Source organism: Hyperolius riggenbachi, chromosome 9 (genome assembly GCF_040937935.1).
Source record: "Hyperolius riggenbachi isolate aHypRig1 chromosome 9, aHypRig1.pri, whole genome shotgun sequence".
Taxonomy (NCBI): domain Eukaryota; kingdom Metazoa; phylum Chordata; class Amphibia; order Anura; family Hyperoliidae; genus Hyperolius; species Hyperolius riggenbachi.
The window spans coordinates 49,103,134-49,119,295 of NC_090654.1; the positions used below are offsets into that span (position 1 = coordinate 49,103,134).

Here is a 16,162-nt window from a genome sequence, read left to right on the forward strand (position 1 = left end):
TGTTCTTCAGCCTATGAAAGTGGATCACCTCCGACACTCTGGAGGGGACAGCCCTGTCACACGGCTGTCCCCAGTACAGCGCTGCCTTAGATCGCAGCGCTGTACTGCCCTAATAGACGGCGGCTTCGCCGTTTAACAGTCTCCGAGCGGTGATCGCCGCATGGAGACTGAAGGCAGGGCGTAGTTCCGCCCCCCCGAGCAAGAGATGCGCGCGCAGCATGCGTGCGATCTCCTGCTAGCCCCATAGACGGCCGTTTTTCTTAACATCTTAGTAAGGGGGCTTTTAGGACCATTGTAGTCCCTTATACACTCCAATGAGTTCTGGGTCACCATGAGCTTGCTGGTTAGTCTGTATCTCTCGGTGTTACAAGCCCTACTCCATAGAGCCAAATTAATCCATTCCATGCACTGATGAGGATCAAACAATCCGAAACAGTCTGTATGCATGTTGGATTATTATGGCTCTGTACAAATTAACAAGCTGACACATCATTGCATTCCAGCGGTTCTGGAGGTGTGTTTAGCTTCTAAGGGTACAATGGTTAATTTGCATATATTCAGCAGTGATGCCCTGGGAGACATCTCAAGCTCCCTCCAACCTGAATTATCGCAAATTCTTTCTGTTTTAGGAAAGTAAACTTTTGTTTTTCTTAACTTTTTAGTAAGGGGGCTTTTAGGACCATTGTAGTCCCTTACACACTCCAATGAGTTCTGGGTCACCATGAGCTTGCTGGTTAGTCTGTACCTCCAATGAAGACTCATATAGATGAAAAAGGAGTCTTTATTAAAAGAAAACGGCTATTCTGTAGACAACGCGTTTCGCGGGACACAGCCCGCTTTCTCAGGTCAATATCTACAGAAAACCTTTACTATGTTCATGTGATGCAGGGGCACCTTAGGAACAGTAATAATAGTTACTAAGGCACCCCCGCATCACACTGACATAGTAAAGGTTTTCTGTTTGTATTGACCTGAGGAAGCGGGCTGTGTCCCGTGAAACGCGTTGTCTACAGAATAACCATTTTCTTTTAATAAAGTCTCCTTTTTCATCTATGTGAGTCTTCATTGGAGGTAAGAGACCTCCTTTCCACTGTCAAATTGTTTTTAATTTTTAAACTTTAAGGCCCTCCCCCTAAATCCCTACCCAGTGCACTAAGTGATCAGATTGGATATTTACCTGTGTACTTTGAGTAAGGACTTCATTTTGCAGTTCTGATCTGAGAATAATTTCTTGCAGGGTGAACCAGGAGCAGATGGTCTTCCAGGAACACCTGGCCGGCCTGGGAATGCTGGCACACCAGGTATACCGGTAAGAGGAAACCATTTTCATATACTTATGTACGCTGATCACAGACATCACATGTGACAATCATGGTCCTGTGTGTTTGTTTTATTTCAGGGCAGCAAAGGAGACAGAGGGGATACTGTGAGTATTGTGCTGAAATTACCCAGTGGCCCCCCAAGTGGATATTCAGGTCATAACATGACATGAATGTTGTGTCTCATTTTAGGGGGACCGAGGACCTGCGGGACCTGCTGGCCCCAAAGGAGACAGAGGATTTCCGGTAAGAAACAGGGCCAGCTTACTTCTGTCAAACAAAACAAAATGGCTGCCAGAAGGTGGTCCAAACTGTATATTGTATGAGGACTGATTTATTGTATGAGGTTTGATATGCTGTATGAGGTCTGATATGCTGTATGAGATCTGATATATTGTATGAGGTCTAATATATATTGTATGAGGTCTGATTTATTGTTTAAAGGACACCTGAGGCGAAAATAAACTAATGAAATAAACAATTGTATCTATCTTCTTTCTCCTAAAAATGACTTTTTAAGATATTCCACTATTTTATTTTATGTTTAAATCTACTTTTTAAGTTTTAACTGCTTTATTGTTTTTGCTCAATGACACATGCATTCAAGTATGCCAGAGATAAAATGTATGAACTATTGACCCTTTTTAACTCTTTCCTGCCCTCAGAAGCCATTTTCCTATTTTATAGTTGGAATTTCTTATTAGTGAGGGTTACACTGTAGTCAGGACTGAGTCAGCCACTTACATATCTGATATTTAACTCTTTCAGGCAGAGAAAGAAAAAAAGGAACACAGCATAGATATTTGTGTGCTAGGCACTGTACATACACATGTCATCATCATGTCACATGCCACCTTGGGTATCCTTTAAAGTCTGATTTTTGTATGAGATCTGATATGTTGTATGGGGTCTGATATGGTGTATGAGGTCTGATATATTGAAATAAGGTCTGATGTGGTGTATGAGGTCTGATTTATTGTATGAGATCTGAAATATAGTATGAGGTCTAATATATTGCATGAGATCTGATATGCTATTTGAGGTCTGATATATTACATTATTTCTGATTTATTGTATGAGGTCTGATGTGCTGTATGAGGTCTGATATGGTGTATGAGGTCTGATATGTTGTAAAAAGTCTGATATATTGAAAAAGGTCTGATACTGTATGCTGTATAAAGTCTGATATATTGTACTGAGCCTGGCGTTGCATGACTCTCTCTCTCTTTTTGTCAGGGAGACCCCGGTGAATCAACAGGTGGTGGTGGAGGAGGAGGTCTTCCTGGACGGAAGGGAGAGCCTGGAATTCCAGTAAGTGTTAAATGTGACCTTGGTAAATGTAAGGACTCAGGGTTGTCATGATTCTTTAGGATCAAAATCTCAATGCCCTAAACTCTTCTTCTCAAAACATGCTACACACTAAATCACACCCCTTAAAGGAGACCAAGCCCACTCCTCGCCACAGCCACAGTTATAGGCATGCTAAATCAGCCACAGAACAAAACTGGCAGAGGCCAGAAGAATTTGGGTAACTAGAGGTGGGGTAGCTCCTAGTAATGCTGGCAATAGTATAGTTACTGGTAGAAACTAGCTGGATTTGGAGTACTGGTGCCTGTAGGCACTTGCCTCGTGTTCCTAATGGAATTCTGGCCCTGTAAAGACTACGTACATCCTATCATTAAAATTAAAGTGAAGTCGAAGCTCGGGATCAAAGCCAGATAGATTCCTTAAAAGAGGGAAGCCTCAGGATCCTATTGAAGCTTACCTCAATGATGTAAAGCCCCCTGTTCCTGAGCGCTGCCCCTTCCACATCGGGGCCACGCAGTAGCCACCCAAGCCTGTCCGAGCTTGCGCAGTACCACAGAGCCTGCTGCTCCGGCTTGCTGCGCATGCGTGGCCACGCTGGAGCAGGAAGAGCTGCACGGCCCCGTTAGGATTAGCGACAATACATTGACGCTAATCTTCTGGGAGGCCGTGCTCAGCAACGGGGCACAACACTGCAGTTTAGGTAAGTATATAATTCTGGGTACCCGAGCTTCAGCTCAGATACTCTATAACAGGGGTGCTCAATAGGTGGATCGCGATCTACCGGTAGATCGCGACCGCCTATTTGGTAGATCGCGGCCTCTTGGCCGCGTCTTGTTAAATATAGCCGCGCGTGTTCTCTGTGTCGTGCTGCGGCTGTCAGAATCTGCTTCCGAGCGAAGCAGCACTGATGGGAGAGGCGCGGCTAAACAAAGAGGCGTGGCTGGAGGGGGAGAGGAGCCAATTGAGCAGCGCTGATGGGAGAGGTGTGGCTGGAAGGGGAGAGGAGCCAATTGAGCAGCGCTGATGGGAGAGGCGTGGCTGGAGGGGAAGAGGAGCCAATTGAGCAGCGCTGATGGGAGAGGCGTGGCTGGAGGGGGAGAGGAGCCAATTGTGAGCGTCTTCTCTCCCTCCTCTGTGATGGTCAAGCGTTGTGGCCACGCCTCCCCCTTGTCCCGAGGGCTTCTACCACCGCATCCATCTTTGGAAGGACTGGACTGGAGACTGGAGAGCGGAGGAATTGCATTGCTGCCAAGGTGGGGAATAGAATTATGGTGCTGGTGGGTCGGGTCGGGTCACGCTGCAGGTCGGGGCCAATTAGTTTACTGTGAGGCTGCAGGGGGAAGGGGATTTAGTTATTATTCATAAAAGCCATGCGGGGGGAGGGGAGGGAGGGCTGAGGGTGGCAGGGGGTTTAACTGAGCTTAATGTGGGCACCCCTAGTTGAGGGAAGGATTGCTGCCAAATATGCTGGGGTGGGGAGGGGGGGTTAATGTCACTGTGTGGGGGTACATTTGTGGGGAAATCTGCCAATGAGATTGCACTTGTGGGGAAATCTGCCAATGAGATTGCACTTGTGGGGAAATCTGCCAATGACATTGCATTTGTGGGGAAATCTGCCAATGAGATTGCCTGTGTGGGGAAATCCTCTGCCAATGAGATTGCCTGTGTGGGGAAATCCTCTGCTAATGAGATTGCCTGTGTGGGGAAATCCTCCGCCAATGAGATTGCCTGTGTGGGGAAATCCTCTGCCAATGAGATTGCCTGTGTGGGGAAATCCTCTGCTAATGAGATTGCCTGTGTGGGGAAATCCTCCGCCAATAAGATTGCCTGTGTGGGGAAATCCTCCGCCAATGAGATTGCCTGTGTGGGGAAATCCTCTGCCAATGAGATTGCCTGTGTGGGGAAATCCTCTGCCAATGAGATTGCCTGTGTGGGGAAATCCTCCGCCAATGAGATTGCCTGTGTGGGGAAATCCTCCGCCAATGAGATTGCCTGTGTGGGGAAATCCTCTGCCAATGAGATTGCCTTTGTGGGGAAATCCTCTGCCAATGAGATTGCAATTTGTGGTCGTCCCATGCTAAACTTAGCATTTATAATGTTGTTATATGACTATACAAGACTTGTATAGTAATATACCAGCATTATTAATGCTAAGCTCAGTATTTGAAATGTTGGTAGATCTCCTGGCCTCGGCGAATTTTAAAGTAGCTCGCGAGCCGAAAAAGTGTGGGCACCCCTGGTCTATAAGCTTTGGAGAAACTAACAACCACTCGCCCTTATAGGGAATCATTCCCTGCTCTAATAATGAATGGTAATATTTGAAAGCATTCCATTCCAGCACAAGTGTTGGTAGTAGAATACTTTCTGAAAAAAACAGCAATATGCAACAGGCACTTCTATAATTAAAACCACAGAGAGGAAAATCAGCCCAGATTACACATGTACTGGATGACACTGCCCTCTGCTGGTGCATGAAAGACTTGGCAAGACCAATCTCAGGCTCCACGTCGGTCTGATTATGTGCAAGAAGTTATTGCTTAACACTGACAGTGGGGTCTATTTATAGTGGTAATGTGATTCAGATTTCCACTTTGTATTCTTAAAGGGAAGATCCGAACTGCTAAAAAAAAAAAAAAAAAAAAAAAAAAAAAAACCGCACTCACCTGGGGCTTCTTCCAGCTCCTGGCAGTCGATCGGTGCCCTTGGCGCAGCTCCTCTCCCTCCAGGCGTCCAGCGGTGAAGAAGCCAACCTCACCAGGCCGGCTTCCGGGTCGGCGTCATGTGCGTTCCACGGCGTGGGTCACGTGGTGTACGTGTCGTCATTGGGTCTCTACTGCGCAGGCGCAGTAGTTCTGCGCCTGCGCAGTAGAGACCCGATGACATCTCTACGCCACGTGACCCCCCCGCCATGGAGCACACGGAAGCCGACCTGGCGAGGTCAGCTTCTTCACCGCTGGACGCCTGGAGGGAGAGGAGCTGCGCCGAGGGCACCGATCGACTGCCAGGAGCTGGAAGAAGGTGAGTGCAGTTTTTTTGTTTTTTTTTAGCAGTGTTAACCTTCCCTTTAAGGTTAAAATTCAGATCCACTTTAGGATTGCCTTATTTTAAAGGGGCTACCTGATTCATTCTTGCACTGGCATTAGTGGTGTGTTTTGATCTCCTACAGTAAATACCCAAAAGCTGTGGAACTGATACCCCATTCCTTTAAATGGATCTCTAGATCAGAAGTGATGAGCGGTTGTTCAAAGCAGAAGAGAAGCTGCTTCTTCTGCTGCCACATAGCCTCTTCCTCATTTGTTTAGTCAATTCTGACTCTTCGTGACCATATGCACCTCTGCATGCCAGATGAGTCTGTCAATCATTGCTTCTTTCAGCTGTTGCATAGGCATGTTCACAGCTTCATCTTAGCCTTTGCTGTACTCTTCTTCTTTTGCTCTGTTTTTCAGAGCATTTTGGATTTCTTTAAATCTAGTCTTCTCATTATGTGACCAAAGTATTTGAGTTTTAATACCAGTATCAGCTTTTTGTACATGAAACTACGGGCTAGAGATGTTACTTTACTAACAAATATCAGAATAGTTATAGTCATGGTCTTGTCAGTAGTAACGTATGACTGTGAAAGCTGAACAATAAGGTCATGCATAGAAAAATTGATGCTTTTGCATTGTGTGAGTGGAGAATGTTACTGAGAGTTCTCTGGACTTCCAGAAGATCTAACCAGTCAATACTTAAAGGCATTAGGCCAGAGTATTCACTAGAAGGGCTGATACTACGATTGAAACTCATATATTTTGGTCACATAATGAGAAGATCTGATTCTTTGGAGAAATCTTTCAAGCTTGGAAAAATTGAGGGCAAAAGAAGAGAACGCCAGAGGCTAATATGGATAGACAGCGTATGTGGAGTTATGAACATGCCTATGCAACCGCTGAAAGCAGTGATTGACAGACATATGTCATGCAAAAATATGTACGGTCATGAAGAGTCTGTAGACTAAATGAATAAGGAGGAGGAGGATCAACCCTTCTAGTGAACACTCTGGCCTTATTTCTTTAAGTATTGGCTGGTTAGATCGTCTGGCAGGCCAGGGAGTTCTCAGTAGCTTTCTCCACATCCACAATTCAAAAGCATACATTTTTCTATGTATGTCCTCATTTATAGTCCACTTTCACAGCCGTATGTTAGTATTAGGAAGACCATGGCTTTTATTACCCTGATCTTTGTAGGTAAAGTGACATCTATATTCTTTAGTATCTTGTCCAAATTAGCCTCGGATCACCGCTTTTACAGTCCGATAGGTGAAAAAAAGCAGAGAACAAGACAATCCGTTTAGATATTCTTGTTAAAGCAGCTTTAAAGAGGCAGAAAATTCCATCAACCAGGTCTACACCAGTTCAAAAGTCAGCCAATAGAACAACACAAATATATACTGTATTATAGTAGTACTATATAAACGTTGTAGCGCATGAATTGGCCAAGTAACCAATTTCAGCCAACCCAGAGGAGTTTCATGGCTAGAACCTGCTTCATCAGAGGACTATGGAATTCTTACTGAGCACCGCCAATAAATTGAAAGAAATGAAAAATTGTTCTGAATATCAAAATTACTGTATAATCTCTATCGGATCATTGAACATTGTGGCGTCATTTAGAGAACATTGCATTACCAGTTATGACCAAATTTCTCTCTTTATAGTAACTGTGCTTGAGTTACTATTCATTTTTTTGTTGTTGGTTTATTTTTTTTTATTTTTTTTTTGGAGGGGGGGGTTCTATACAGTCTAATAGCAGTTTTGGGCAAACACAAGGGGCTCGATTCTTGAAACCATGATAGCACAGTTATCTCGTGTGCGCGGGTGTTGTGCGTAAAAAGTTTAGCGATCGTGTGATCATTTTTATCGTGCGTACGGCGCTTTTCACGTGATAATTATGGCGCAAGCAGATTGAGTTTGGTACTGAAATCAGCAATGGTGCTGTGAAACGTGAGTTAATTCAATTACGGCGTAATTCACTGCGCGCAATATTCTTTACGTGCAGTGTGTAATTTAGTTTCCCGCTGTCTTCAATGGGACTATTTAGTGTGTGTATATAAAAGGGTTTTTTGAAGGGGGGGGGGGGTTGTTCTACGCTGATCACGCACAAAGTTTCAAGCGGATCACGTGATGTGCTGAGTGCAGTTATAACGCATGATCTGCATTCCGTTTGCGCACGTGAAAACGCACGCAAAAGCGCTTATCAATATCAAGCTTTAGTGAATTGAGCCCAATGTGTGTAAATATTAAAATACCAGCAAAAGAGTGTCAGTTATGGCTCAGTTACAGTTTTGTGCTGTGTCTATACAGCACCCACCAAGGGCCCCAGAGAGTTTTACTCTCTTCTCATTCTATCGGTGTCCTGATACTAATTATTCTTTGCTTCAGGGTATCCCTGGACAACCCGGAACTCCTGGGCAGAGGGGAATCCCAGGAAATCCAGGGCAAGTAGGACCTGAGGGACCAAGTGGACCTGCTGGTGTTCCAGGCCAGTCTGTGAAGGTAGGTTCATTCCTTGACATCCCTTCATTGAATTAGGCCCATATCAAGACACTTGGCTGTCTACTGTTATGTGAGAGAATCATATAGTACAGCAAGTCAAGCCAATAAGTGAACCAACATCTCTGTAATTTTTCAAAGGATCCTAATTTTATATAAAAAAATATTTTTTTTATTGTCATTCATTAAAGGGACTCCGAGCAGTGCAGAAACTATGGAAAGATGCATATCATTTTAAAGCTCTCTTTCTCCTCTTTCCAATGATCTATAAACCACCACCATACGGCTTTTAGTTTTCGCTATTTTCGCGATCGAAATTGCCGCGGCCGCGACTTCGATCACAAAAATAGAGAAAACTAAAAGGCGTAGGGCGACGATTTAGGGGTCGCCAGAAAGAGGAGAAAGAGAGCTTTTAAAATGATATCCATCTTCCCATAGTTACATTGTATTACACAGGGCGACTTTTTCTCAAAGAATGGAGCTGCTGACTTTAGGAAAAAGTCGCCCTGTGTAATACAAGGTAAACTAAAAGGCGTAGGGCAGTGGTTTATATATCATTGGAAAGAGGATAAAGAGAGCTTTAAAATAATATGCATCTTTCCATAGTTTCTGCACTGCTCGGAGTCCCTTTAATGAAAAAACACATTAAAGAGGAACTGTAACGACATACAGTACAACGATTTCCACTTTTACATTTAACACCCTGGTTTCAGCATTGAAAACCCTTCCTATATCTGTATATTGCTGTAAATTGGTATGTAGCCCCATCCTCACACTAAGGCTTAGCCTAGGCTGTTTATTCTGGGAGACTAGGCATTATTTTCACTGGCTTTAGAAGTCTCCGTAAATGAACATTTCATAGAGATCTTCTGCCGGTACTAAAGATGTCGCCACCTATGATAATTTTCAAAATGTAAATCAGCGAAAGGAAAGATTTTTCAATGAGCATTCACTGACTAAATAATTTATACATGAATATTGGAAGAAAATAAGCAATTTTGTTCATTATGTTAAATTGATTACAGTTCCCCTTTAAATAAACAATTTTAATGTTTATCAGTGTCTGTGTGTGTAAATAGGAAATTCTGGCTTAATATGTGGCGTTATCTTCTTTTCCAGGGAGAGAAAGGAGAACGAGGTGAGAGAGTAAGTGCACTTTCCTTTTTATTGCTTTTTTTTAAAGTTCACACTATCAGTGCTACAACAGAGACATTACACAGCACTATACAATAAATAAGGGGTATGAAGGACGAATCTACATATATACTGTATACCAGTGATGGCTAACCTTGGCACTCAAGCTGTGGTGGAACTACAAGTCCCATGAGGCATTGCAATACTCTGACAGCTCTAAGCATAACTCGGGGAGGCAGAGGCATGATGGGATTTGTAGTTTTTGTCACAGCTGGAGTGCCAAGGTTAGCCATCACTGCTGTATACTCTGGCATATAAGACTACTTTTTAAGCATTGAAAATCATCTGAAAAGTCAGGGGTCGTCTTATACGCCGTGTGTCATTGATGCCGGGTGATACGCCCTATCCTGTTAAAGCCTCTCAGATCTCACTGCTGAGGACTGTAGTGAAGTGGCCCAGGTGGGCATGTGCGAGATCGGAGAGGCAGAGGAGGTGGTAAATAGGATACAAGGGTGGGCCAGACAGGGGAAAGAGGCGTGTTTTATGGGCACAGCGTGATCTATTCTTCCATACCGCTCTGATAAACAGGTACACAAGGAGAGCTGACCAATCCACTTAGGGAGAGTTGACCACTCCAACCAGTCAGTCGCCTATATACTGTTATATACTGGGTACCACGTACAGTACAGCACCAGTACATAGCACCAGTATATGATGTTTTTAATTGTTATTTGGTGTGCTTTGGAAGAGGGGTAGTCTTATACAGCGAGTATAACGCAAACTCTATATTTTAACTGGTTAAGGGGTCGTCTTATACGCCCAGTCATCTTATACGCCGGAATATACGGGTAAGTACAAACCGGAAGAGGAAAGGGCCTGTCCAATGCAGATTACCACGCAGAACGTGGGGAATCATAGTATACAATAGGCATGAGAAATGGCTCTAGAGCCGATTAAATAGGGATACGAAGAGGAGTATGAGAGTTTACAAATGTACGTGTGAGGGTTTGTGTAAATGAACTTAATAAGATGTCTAACCAGCAGAAACCATGTGATCCTGTGCATGTTATGATGATTGCAGCCAGGCAAACCACATAAAATAGGTGGATTTATCCAACAGTACCTAGTGTATGGGAATTAAAGGAGGAGCTCTCACATTTTATGAACCTGGAAAGACTTGATGCTAAGATCAACAAAGAGGCTGGTACTAAAAAATTCTTTATAGAATGGAAACCATATATTTTTAATGCCATCGCTGAACAGCAACTGAAAGTCATCATGTCGCCCTTCCGGTTAACCTCTTGGTATTTGAAGGTAAAGACCTCGGGACACTTGGAGCTTTGGAGGTTGATTGAGCATTCTGTTTGCCTGATAAGCTGAACTACTAGGGATTTGGGATTTACATGGAAGGCCCCTTAGGCTGAACATTTCCTCCTATTCTGGACACTGGGCCCCATGTGAGAAGAGAGGGATGGGTAATGTGATGAGCAGCTTGGGGGTGGGAGGATTGGGTAGATGGGGGGGGGGGGGAGATGTTGAACTGTCCTTTGTTATGTGGGAGGATCAGGTAAGGGGGATGGCATGTACTGTGCATTGTAAAGAGCAGTGGTTCCCAACCTTTTCCGGCCCGGGGAACACTTTCTGACCAAATTTTTCTCCGGGTGAACCGTGGGGGGAGGGGATGGGTAGTGGGGCTCCGCCGGGTGTTTGTGCGACCTAGTGGACAGTGTCGTGTGCAGCAGGCTATGGGGGGGGGGGGTGTGCGGCTGCATAGCTAGCATAGTTGCCCCAGTATAGGGAGTTTAGTTGCCTCAGTATAGCTAGTATAGTGCCCCAGTATAGCCAGTATAGTGCCCCAGTATAGTGCCCCAGTATAGTGCCCCAGTATAGCCAGAATAGTGCCCCAGTATAGCTAGTATAGTGCCCCAGTATAGCTAGTATAGTGCCCCAGTATAGCCAGTATAGTGCCCCAGTATAGCCAGAATAGTGCCCCAGTATAGCCAGTATAGTGCCCCAGGATAGCGCCCCAGTATAGTGCCCCAGTATAGCCAGTATAGTGCCCCAGGATAGCCAGTATAGTGCCCCAGTATAGTGCCCCAGTATAGCTAGTATAGTGCCCCAGTATAGTGCCCCAGTATAGCCAGTATAGTGCCCCAGTATAGCCAGAATAGTGCCCCAGTATAGCCAGAATAGTGCCCCAGTATAGCGCCCCAGTATAGTGCCCCAGGATAGCAGAGCAGCGGCTTCCTGTAACGGCGATATATATCGCTGTTACTATGGTAACTGAACCCTGCTTCCTGCGCATCACACACAGAGCAGCCGGGAGATACGCTGCTTGAATAAATACATGCGCTGGAGAGGGGAGAGCGGCCGCTGCTAAGGTAATAAAAGCGGCGGGGACGGGCGGGAGGGGGGAGGAAGAGGACAGTCCTGCGTCCCGCGGACCACAGGTTGGGGATCCCCGCACGGCACACCAGGCAACATCCCGCGGCACACTAGTGTGCCGCGGAACAGCGGTTGGGAAACACTGGTATAGAGTACCGTGATGTTGTCATATTGCCTGTTGATCATTGAAAATATTTATTTAAAAAAAATGTACTTAGTATACTGTAGGTGCAAGCCTAGTGAGATGAGAGAAGGAATTTCATATACTGGGAGCAGACCTAAAAAAGTCTTGGGCTTATGAGTGAGAATCAGGGGCGTATTATAAATCATGGGGCAGAAAATCTTTAATAGCCCCCTCCCCCCCCCCCTCAAAGGTCACCGCTGCAAGAATAGCTATAATGCCCACCAACAGCAATCTAAAAATTAGGTATAAGAAACATGAGCAGGATCTTATTTAAGTGAAGATAATAATATACAACTTTTTACAAGTTCTCCTGAAAACAGGAATGTACCGATAGTTGACAATTAAATTTAATGTGGTGTTTTCACCAAAATTTGTATTCATTTTTTTTTTCTAGGGTCTTCCAGGACAAGTCGATGGGGTAGCAGTCAAAGGAGAACCAGGAAGTCCAGTAAGTAAATTACCACATATACAGTTAGTCATGATCATTTCAATGTGTGAAATGCGGGACCACACAGTGCAAACAGGAGTCACATTTTTTTAAATTAAAATAGAAAGCAATAAGGAATACCCTTAAAGTGAACCAGAGATGAAGCACACTCATGTATTTTACCTTATATATCAGTGGGAACATTAGAGAAAACACCTACCCTGCTCTCTGTTTCATCCTTCACTGCTCAGCCTGCTTATTATCAGCCCTGATAAAATCCCCGACTGAGCATTCAGTCTGGCTTTGCTCAGGAATCTTTATAGCAGAGTCTAGTCTATAGCTGTCTTCTGTGTTGTCTTTTCAAGCCCAAGCCTGCCATCTTAAGACTCTGCTCAGGAATCATTATAGCTGAGTCATTATAGCATAGCCAGACTGAATGCTCAGTGGGGGATTTTATCAGGGCTGTAACAAGCAGGCTGAGCAGTGAAGGATGAAACAGAGAGCAGGGTAGGTGTTTTCTCGAATGTTCCCACTGAATTGATATATATGGTAAAATACATGAGGATGCTTGGTTCACTTTAATGATTAATTGGAGCGGAAATTATTATGAGTTTTCAAATTTCAGGACTGGTTTGTTGAGAGTTTGTTTAAATGTAAAGAGTGAGGGCCCTTTTACACCTAATGCGTTAATGTGCGTTAATATGCGCTGGTACGCATTTTTTCCATAGCAGTGGATTGTGAACAAGGTTTCAGTTAAAACGCGTTACGTGTGAAAGGTGCCATAGGAAAACATGGGCAATACGTTGAAAAACAGTTTTCTTTCAGTTATAACTGAGAGCAACTGATTAAGTGTAAAAGGGGCCCGAGTGTCTGGTAGTGTCAGCTGGATGATAAGCTTTTGAGTCTTGACAGTTTGTGATCATTTCCACAGTAGTTACTCATTAAAGATATTCACCAGTGCTATTTTGATCAAAACTAGTATTTTTGATCTGTTTCCTCGCTAATAACTGAACACATGCTAACCTGTTTCATTCAAATGTGGGGCTGCAGTTAGCAGTTTCGCCACAAGATGGAGCTTTTGTCCATACGTATTTCTGTTCCTAGTTTCCTTGCAGGTACCCAACAGTCTCTCCTGAGCAGTGATGGCACGAACGGGTCATTAAAGTATGGGGAAAACGCCAATTTAATGTAACGCTCGCCATTGTATTGCCTATGAACAGATTGTTCCATCGCTACTCCTCAGTATGTCTGAGACTGGGAGCACACTTGTCTGTGTGGAAAACCATAAGTTTTCTGCCATGTGCTTTTCTGCTGCTATTCCTGCGTACACGTTTTTGTTTTTGTGTTTCTGTTTTGTGTTTTTTAATAAAAATACATATTCAACAAGTGAAATAATACATTATCAAATAATTTTTACCTCCCCCCCCCCCCAAAAAAAACCCCCATCAAAAACATATGCAAATCTCATGCAATCTGTATACTGTGTGCCGGATGAATTAAATTCTTGTGCCATATTAAAACACCAAAAATCGCATTGTGAATTATACAGATATGCAATTTTTGTGAGTTCCATAGACTAACATTATATGGGAATTTGCATGCTTTTTCCCCTATGTGGCTAAATGCATGCGATTCTACTAAGTGTGCTCCCTGCTTCATTGGTCAATTCTCACAGTCAGGGTGTGGCCAAAGATATTTAATTGGAGAATTACTGCCCATGGAGGGAAAGGATATTTTACCCATGGGACCCAAGTAGCTTGATATCATAGAATCCACTATGAATCCATTACTGTAGCAGAGGGTGCTTCAGCATAAAGCTAAGCTGTGTGAGACTATTTAAATTAAACTAAAAGTGTACCTAGCAGTCACTTTCCCCTGGATCAACTGGGATATGTGAGGGTGCAGGAGAGAAAGCACAAACTCCATCACGATCTTTGGGTCACCCCTACCACTGCTAAATCTCCTCCACACATCCATAAATGAGGTCCAGGACAAACAAGATAACACTTGACCCCTCCCACCTGTCATTTCTTCACCCTCCTTCCCTCAGCCTGCCGCTACAAGACCATCCCCACCAAAACCTCTAGGAACACCTTCTTCCCTCATGCAGTCCTCCTTCTGAACTCAACCCCCCTCATTAATGCAACCTCTCAGACTTCAACCCCAGTATCTCTGGGGGAGCTAGCGTACTGATCCTAATGCCTTACATCGTATGTGTCCTTATGTTAGTCTCCCATCTGTTGCACTATCCTGCATGTTGTTACAGTAGCAAAAAAAGTATGTGAACTCTTTGGAATATATGGATTTCTGCACAAATTGGTCCTAATCCCATCAAACATCTGGGTCTGGGGTTTTGTTTTTGTTGTTTTTTTATTTGACTTAATTTATTCCTTACAGCTGAATGGGAGCCAAACACAGTTGATATCTAAGTGTTCTTTTTCCATATCAGGGTCCACCTGGTCTTAATGGGGCACCTGGTCTTCGGGGACTGCCTGGACCACAAGGGCCAAAAGGCGATAAGGTGAGTAGAACAATAAATAGCTGCTGTTCAGCTGTGGAGAATTCTGGGAACTGCAAATGTGCAGCAGTGATACAACTTTTATTTCAGCCAAGGGAAAGTATTTTTCTGTAGTCCTTTCTTTGTAGGAGGTAATGGTAATTAGGCTGAAAGATGCAACTACCCACAGTAAATTATGGTAAACATCAACATCTGACTCAGTCTCTGAATTTCCTCTGCAGGGTGAGGACGGTGAAGGCTTTCCAGGTCCAGCAGGACGTACAGGAGATCCAGGTGATCGAGTGAGTTCCAGTCAGTGATTCTGCTAAGAATATTCTTATTGTGTGTGCTAATAAAACTGCACATTTCTGAATCTTGGCTTTTTACATGGCATTTTCTGATGGTTTGGGCTGTATGACCTGTGTTGCACTGCAACAATTTCAGAACTGCAAAGAAGTCTGGGGAAATATGACATCATTGGCTGACTACTTCCTGTTGTGTTTAGTAGTCACAGATGCAGAATAACTGAAACTGGGTTCATTTACAGGATTCACCAGCTCTCTACATACACAGTGGTTTTTCTCAATGTCTTTAGCCAGACAGAACAGAAACCAACAACCCACAACAGTCTAGATGGTAGCAGGCAAAAAGGGCGCCGGCTGAGGGTGGAAGAAAAGGGGCGCCGCCATAAACTTTAATGCAATTATCGTTAATACGGCGGAAAAAAGCAGAAAAAAGGGCGCCGTGATAAATATTGTTAACATTAGAACGTAATCGCTTTAGAAGCTTGCGGCGTTATAGTTTTTGTCATATTATTTTGTTTATATTTACAAATTTTACATTATCAAATATATTCACGTCACTATGTGTAAAAAGGTGTTTCTGCAGAGGGAGTGGTTAGGGTTAGGCACCACCAGGGGGAGTGGTTAGTGTTAGGCACCACTCGGGTGGCGGTTAGTTTTAGGCAACACCAGGGGGGTGGTTAGGGTTAGGCACCACCAGGGGGGTGGTTAGGGTTAGGCACCACCAGGGGTGGTGGTTAGGGTTAGGCACCACCCGGGCGGCGGTTAGTTTTAGGCAACACCAGGGGAGGTGGTTAGGGTTAGGCAACACCAGGGGAGGTAGTTAGGGTTAGGCACCACCAGGGGAGTGGTTAGTTTTAGGCACCACCAGGGGAGGATTCTGTGTTAGAGTAGGGTTGGGTTGAGCGTAACGATATTTAACGGTAATATCTTTTCATTATTATTTCTCGTCTGTTTTTACAACGGTATTTATCGTTAACAAAGCTTGACAACGATTTATCATTATCAGATTTCGTTAATAACCGGTGCCATTTCGTTATCAACTCGGGCCCTTTTTTCACGGCGCCCTTTTTTC

At 44.1% G+C, this 16,162-nt stretch overlaps 1 protein-coding gene across 1 annotated transcript in view; it reads left to right on the forward strand.

Moving 5' to 3' along the window:
• The window catches only part of COL7A1 (collagen type VII alpha 1 chain), a 331,680-nt gene that overhangs the window by 166,373 nt on the left and 149,145 nt on the right, over window positions 1–16,162 (forward strand). Inside the window, exons 35-43 of the mRNA XM_068254821.1 lie at window positions 1,238–1,309; window positions 1,400–1,426; window positions 1,512–1,565; window positions 2,556–2,630; window positions 8,048–8,161; window positions 9,278–9,304; window positions 12,256–12,309; window positions 14,738–14,809; window positions 15,028–15,087. Of these exons, the coding sequence (XP_068110922.1) occupies window positions 1,238–1,309; window positions 1,400–1,426; window positions 1,512–1,565; window positions 2,556–2,630; window positions 8,048–8,161; window positions 9,278–9,304; window positions 12,256–12,309; window positions 14,738–14,809; window positions 15,028–15,087 (555 nt within the window). The remainder of the gene's footprint in view (window positions 1–1,237; window positions 1,310–1,399; window positions 1,427–1,511; window positions 1,566–2,555; window positions 2,631–8,047; window positions 8,162–9,277; window positions 9,305–12,255; window positions 12,310–14,737; window positions 14,810–15,027; window positions 15,088–16,162) is intronic.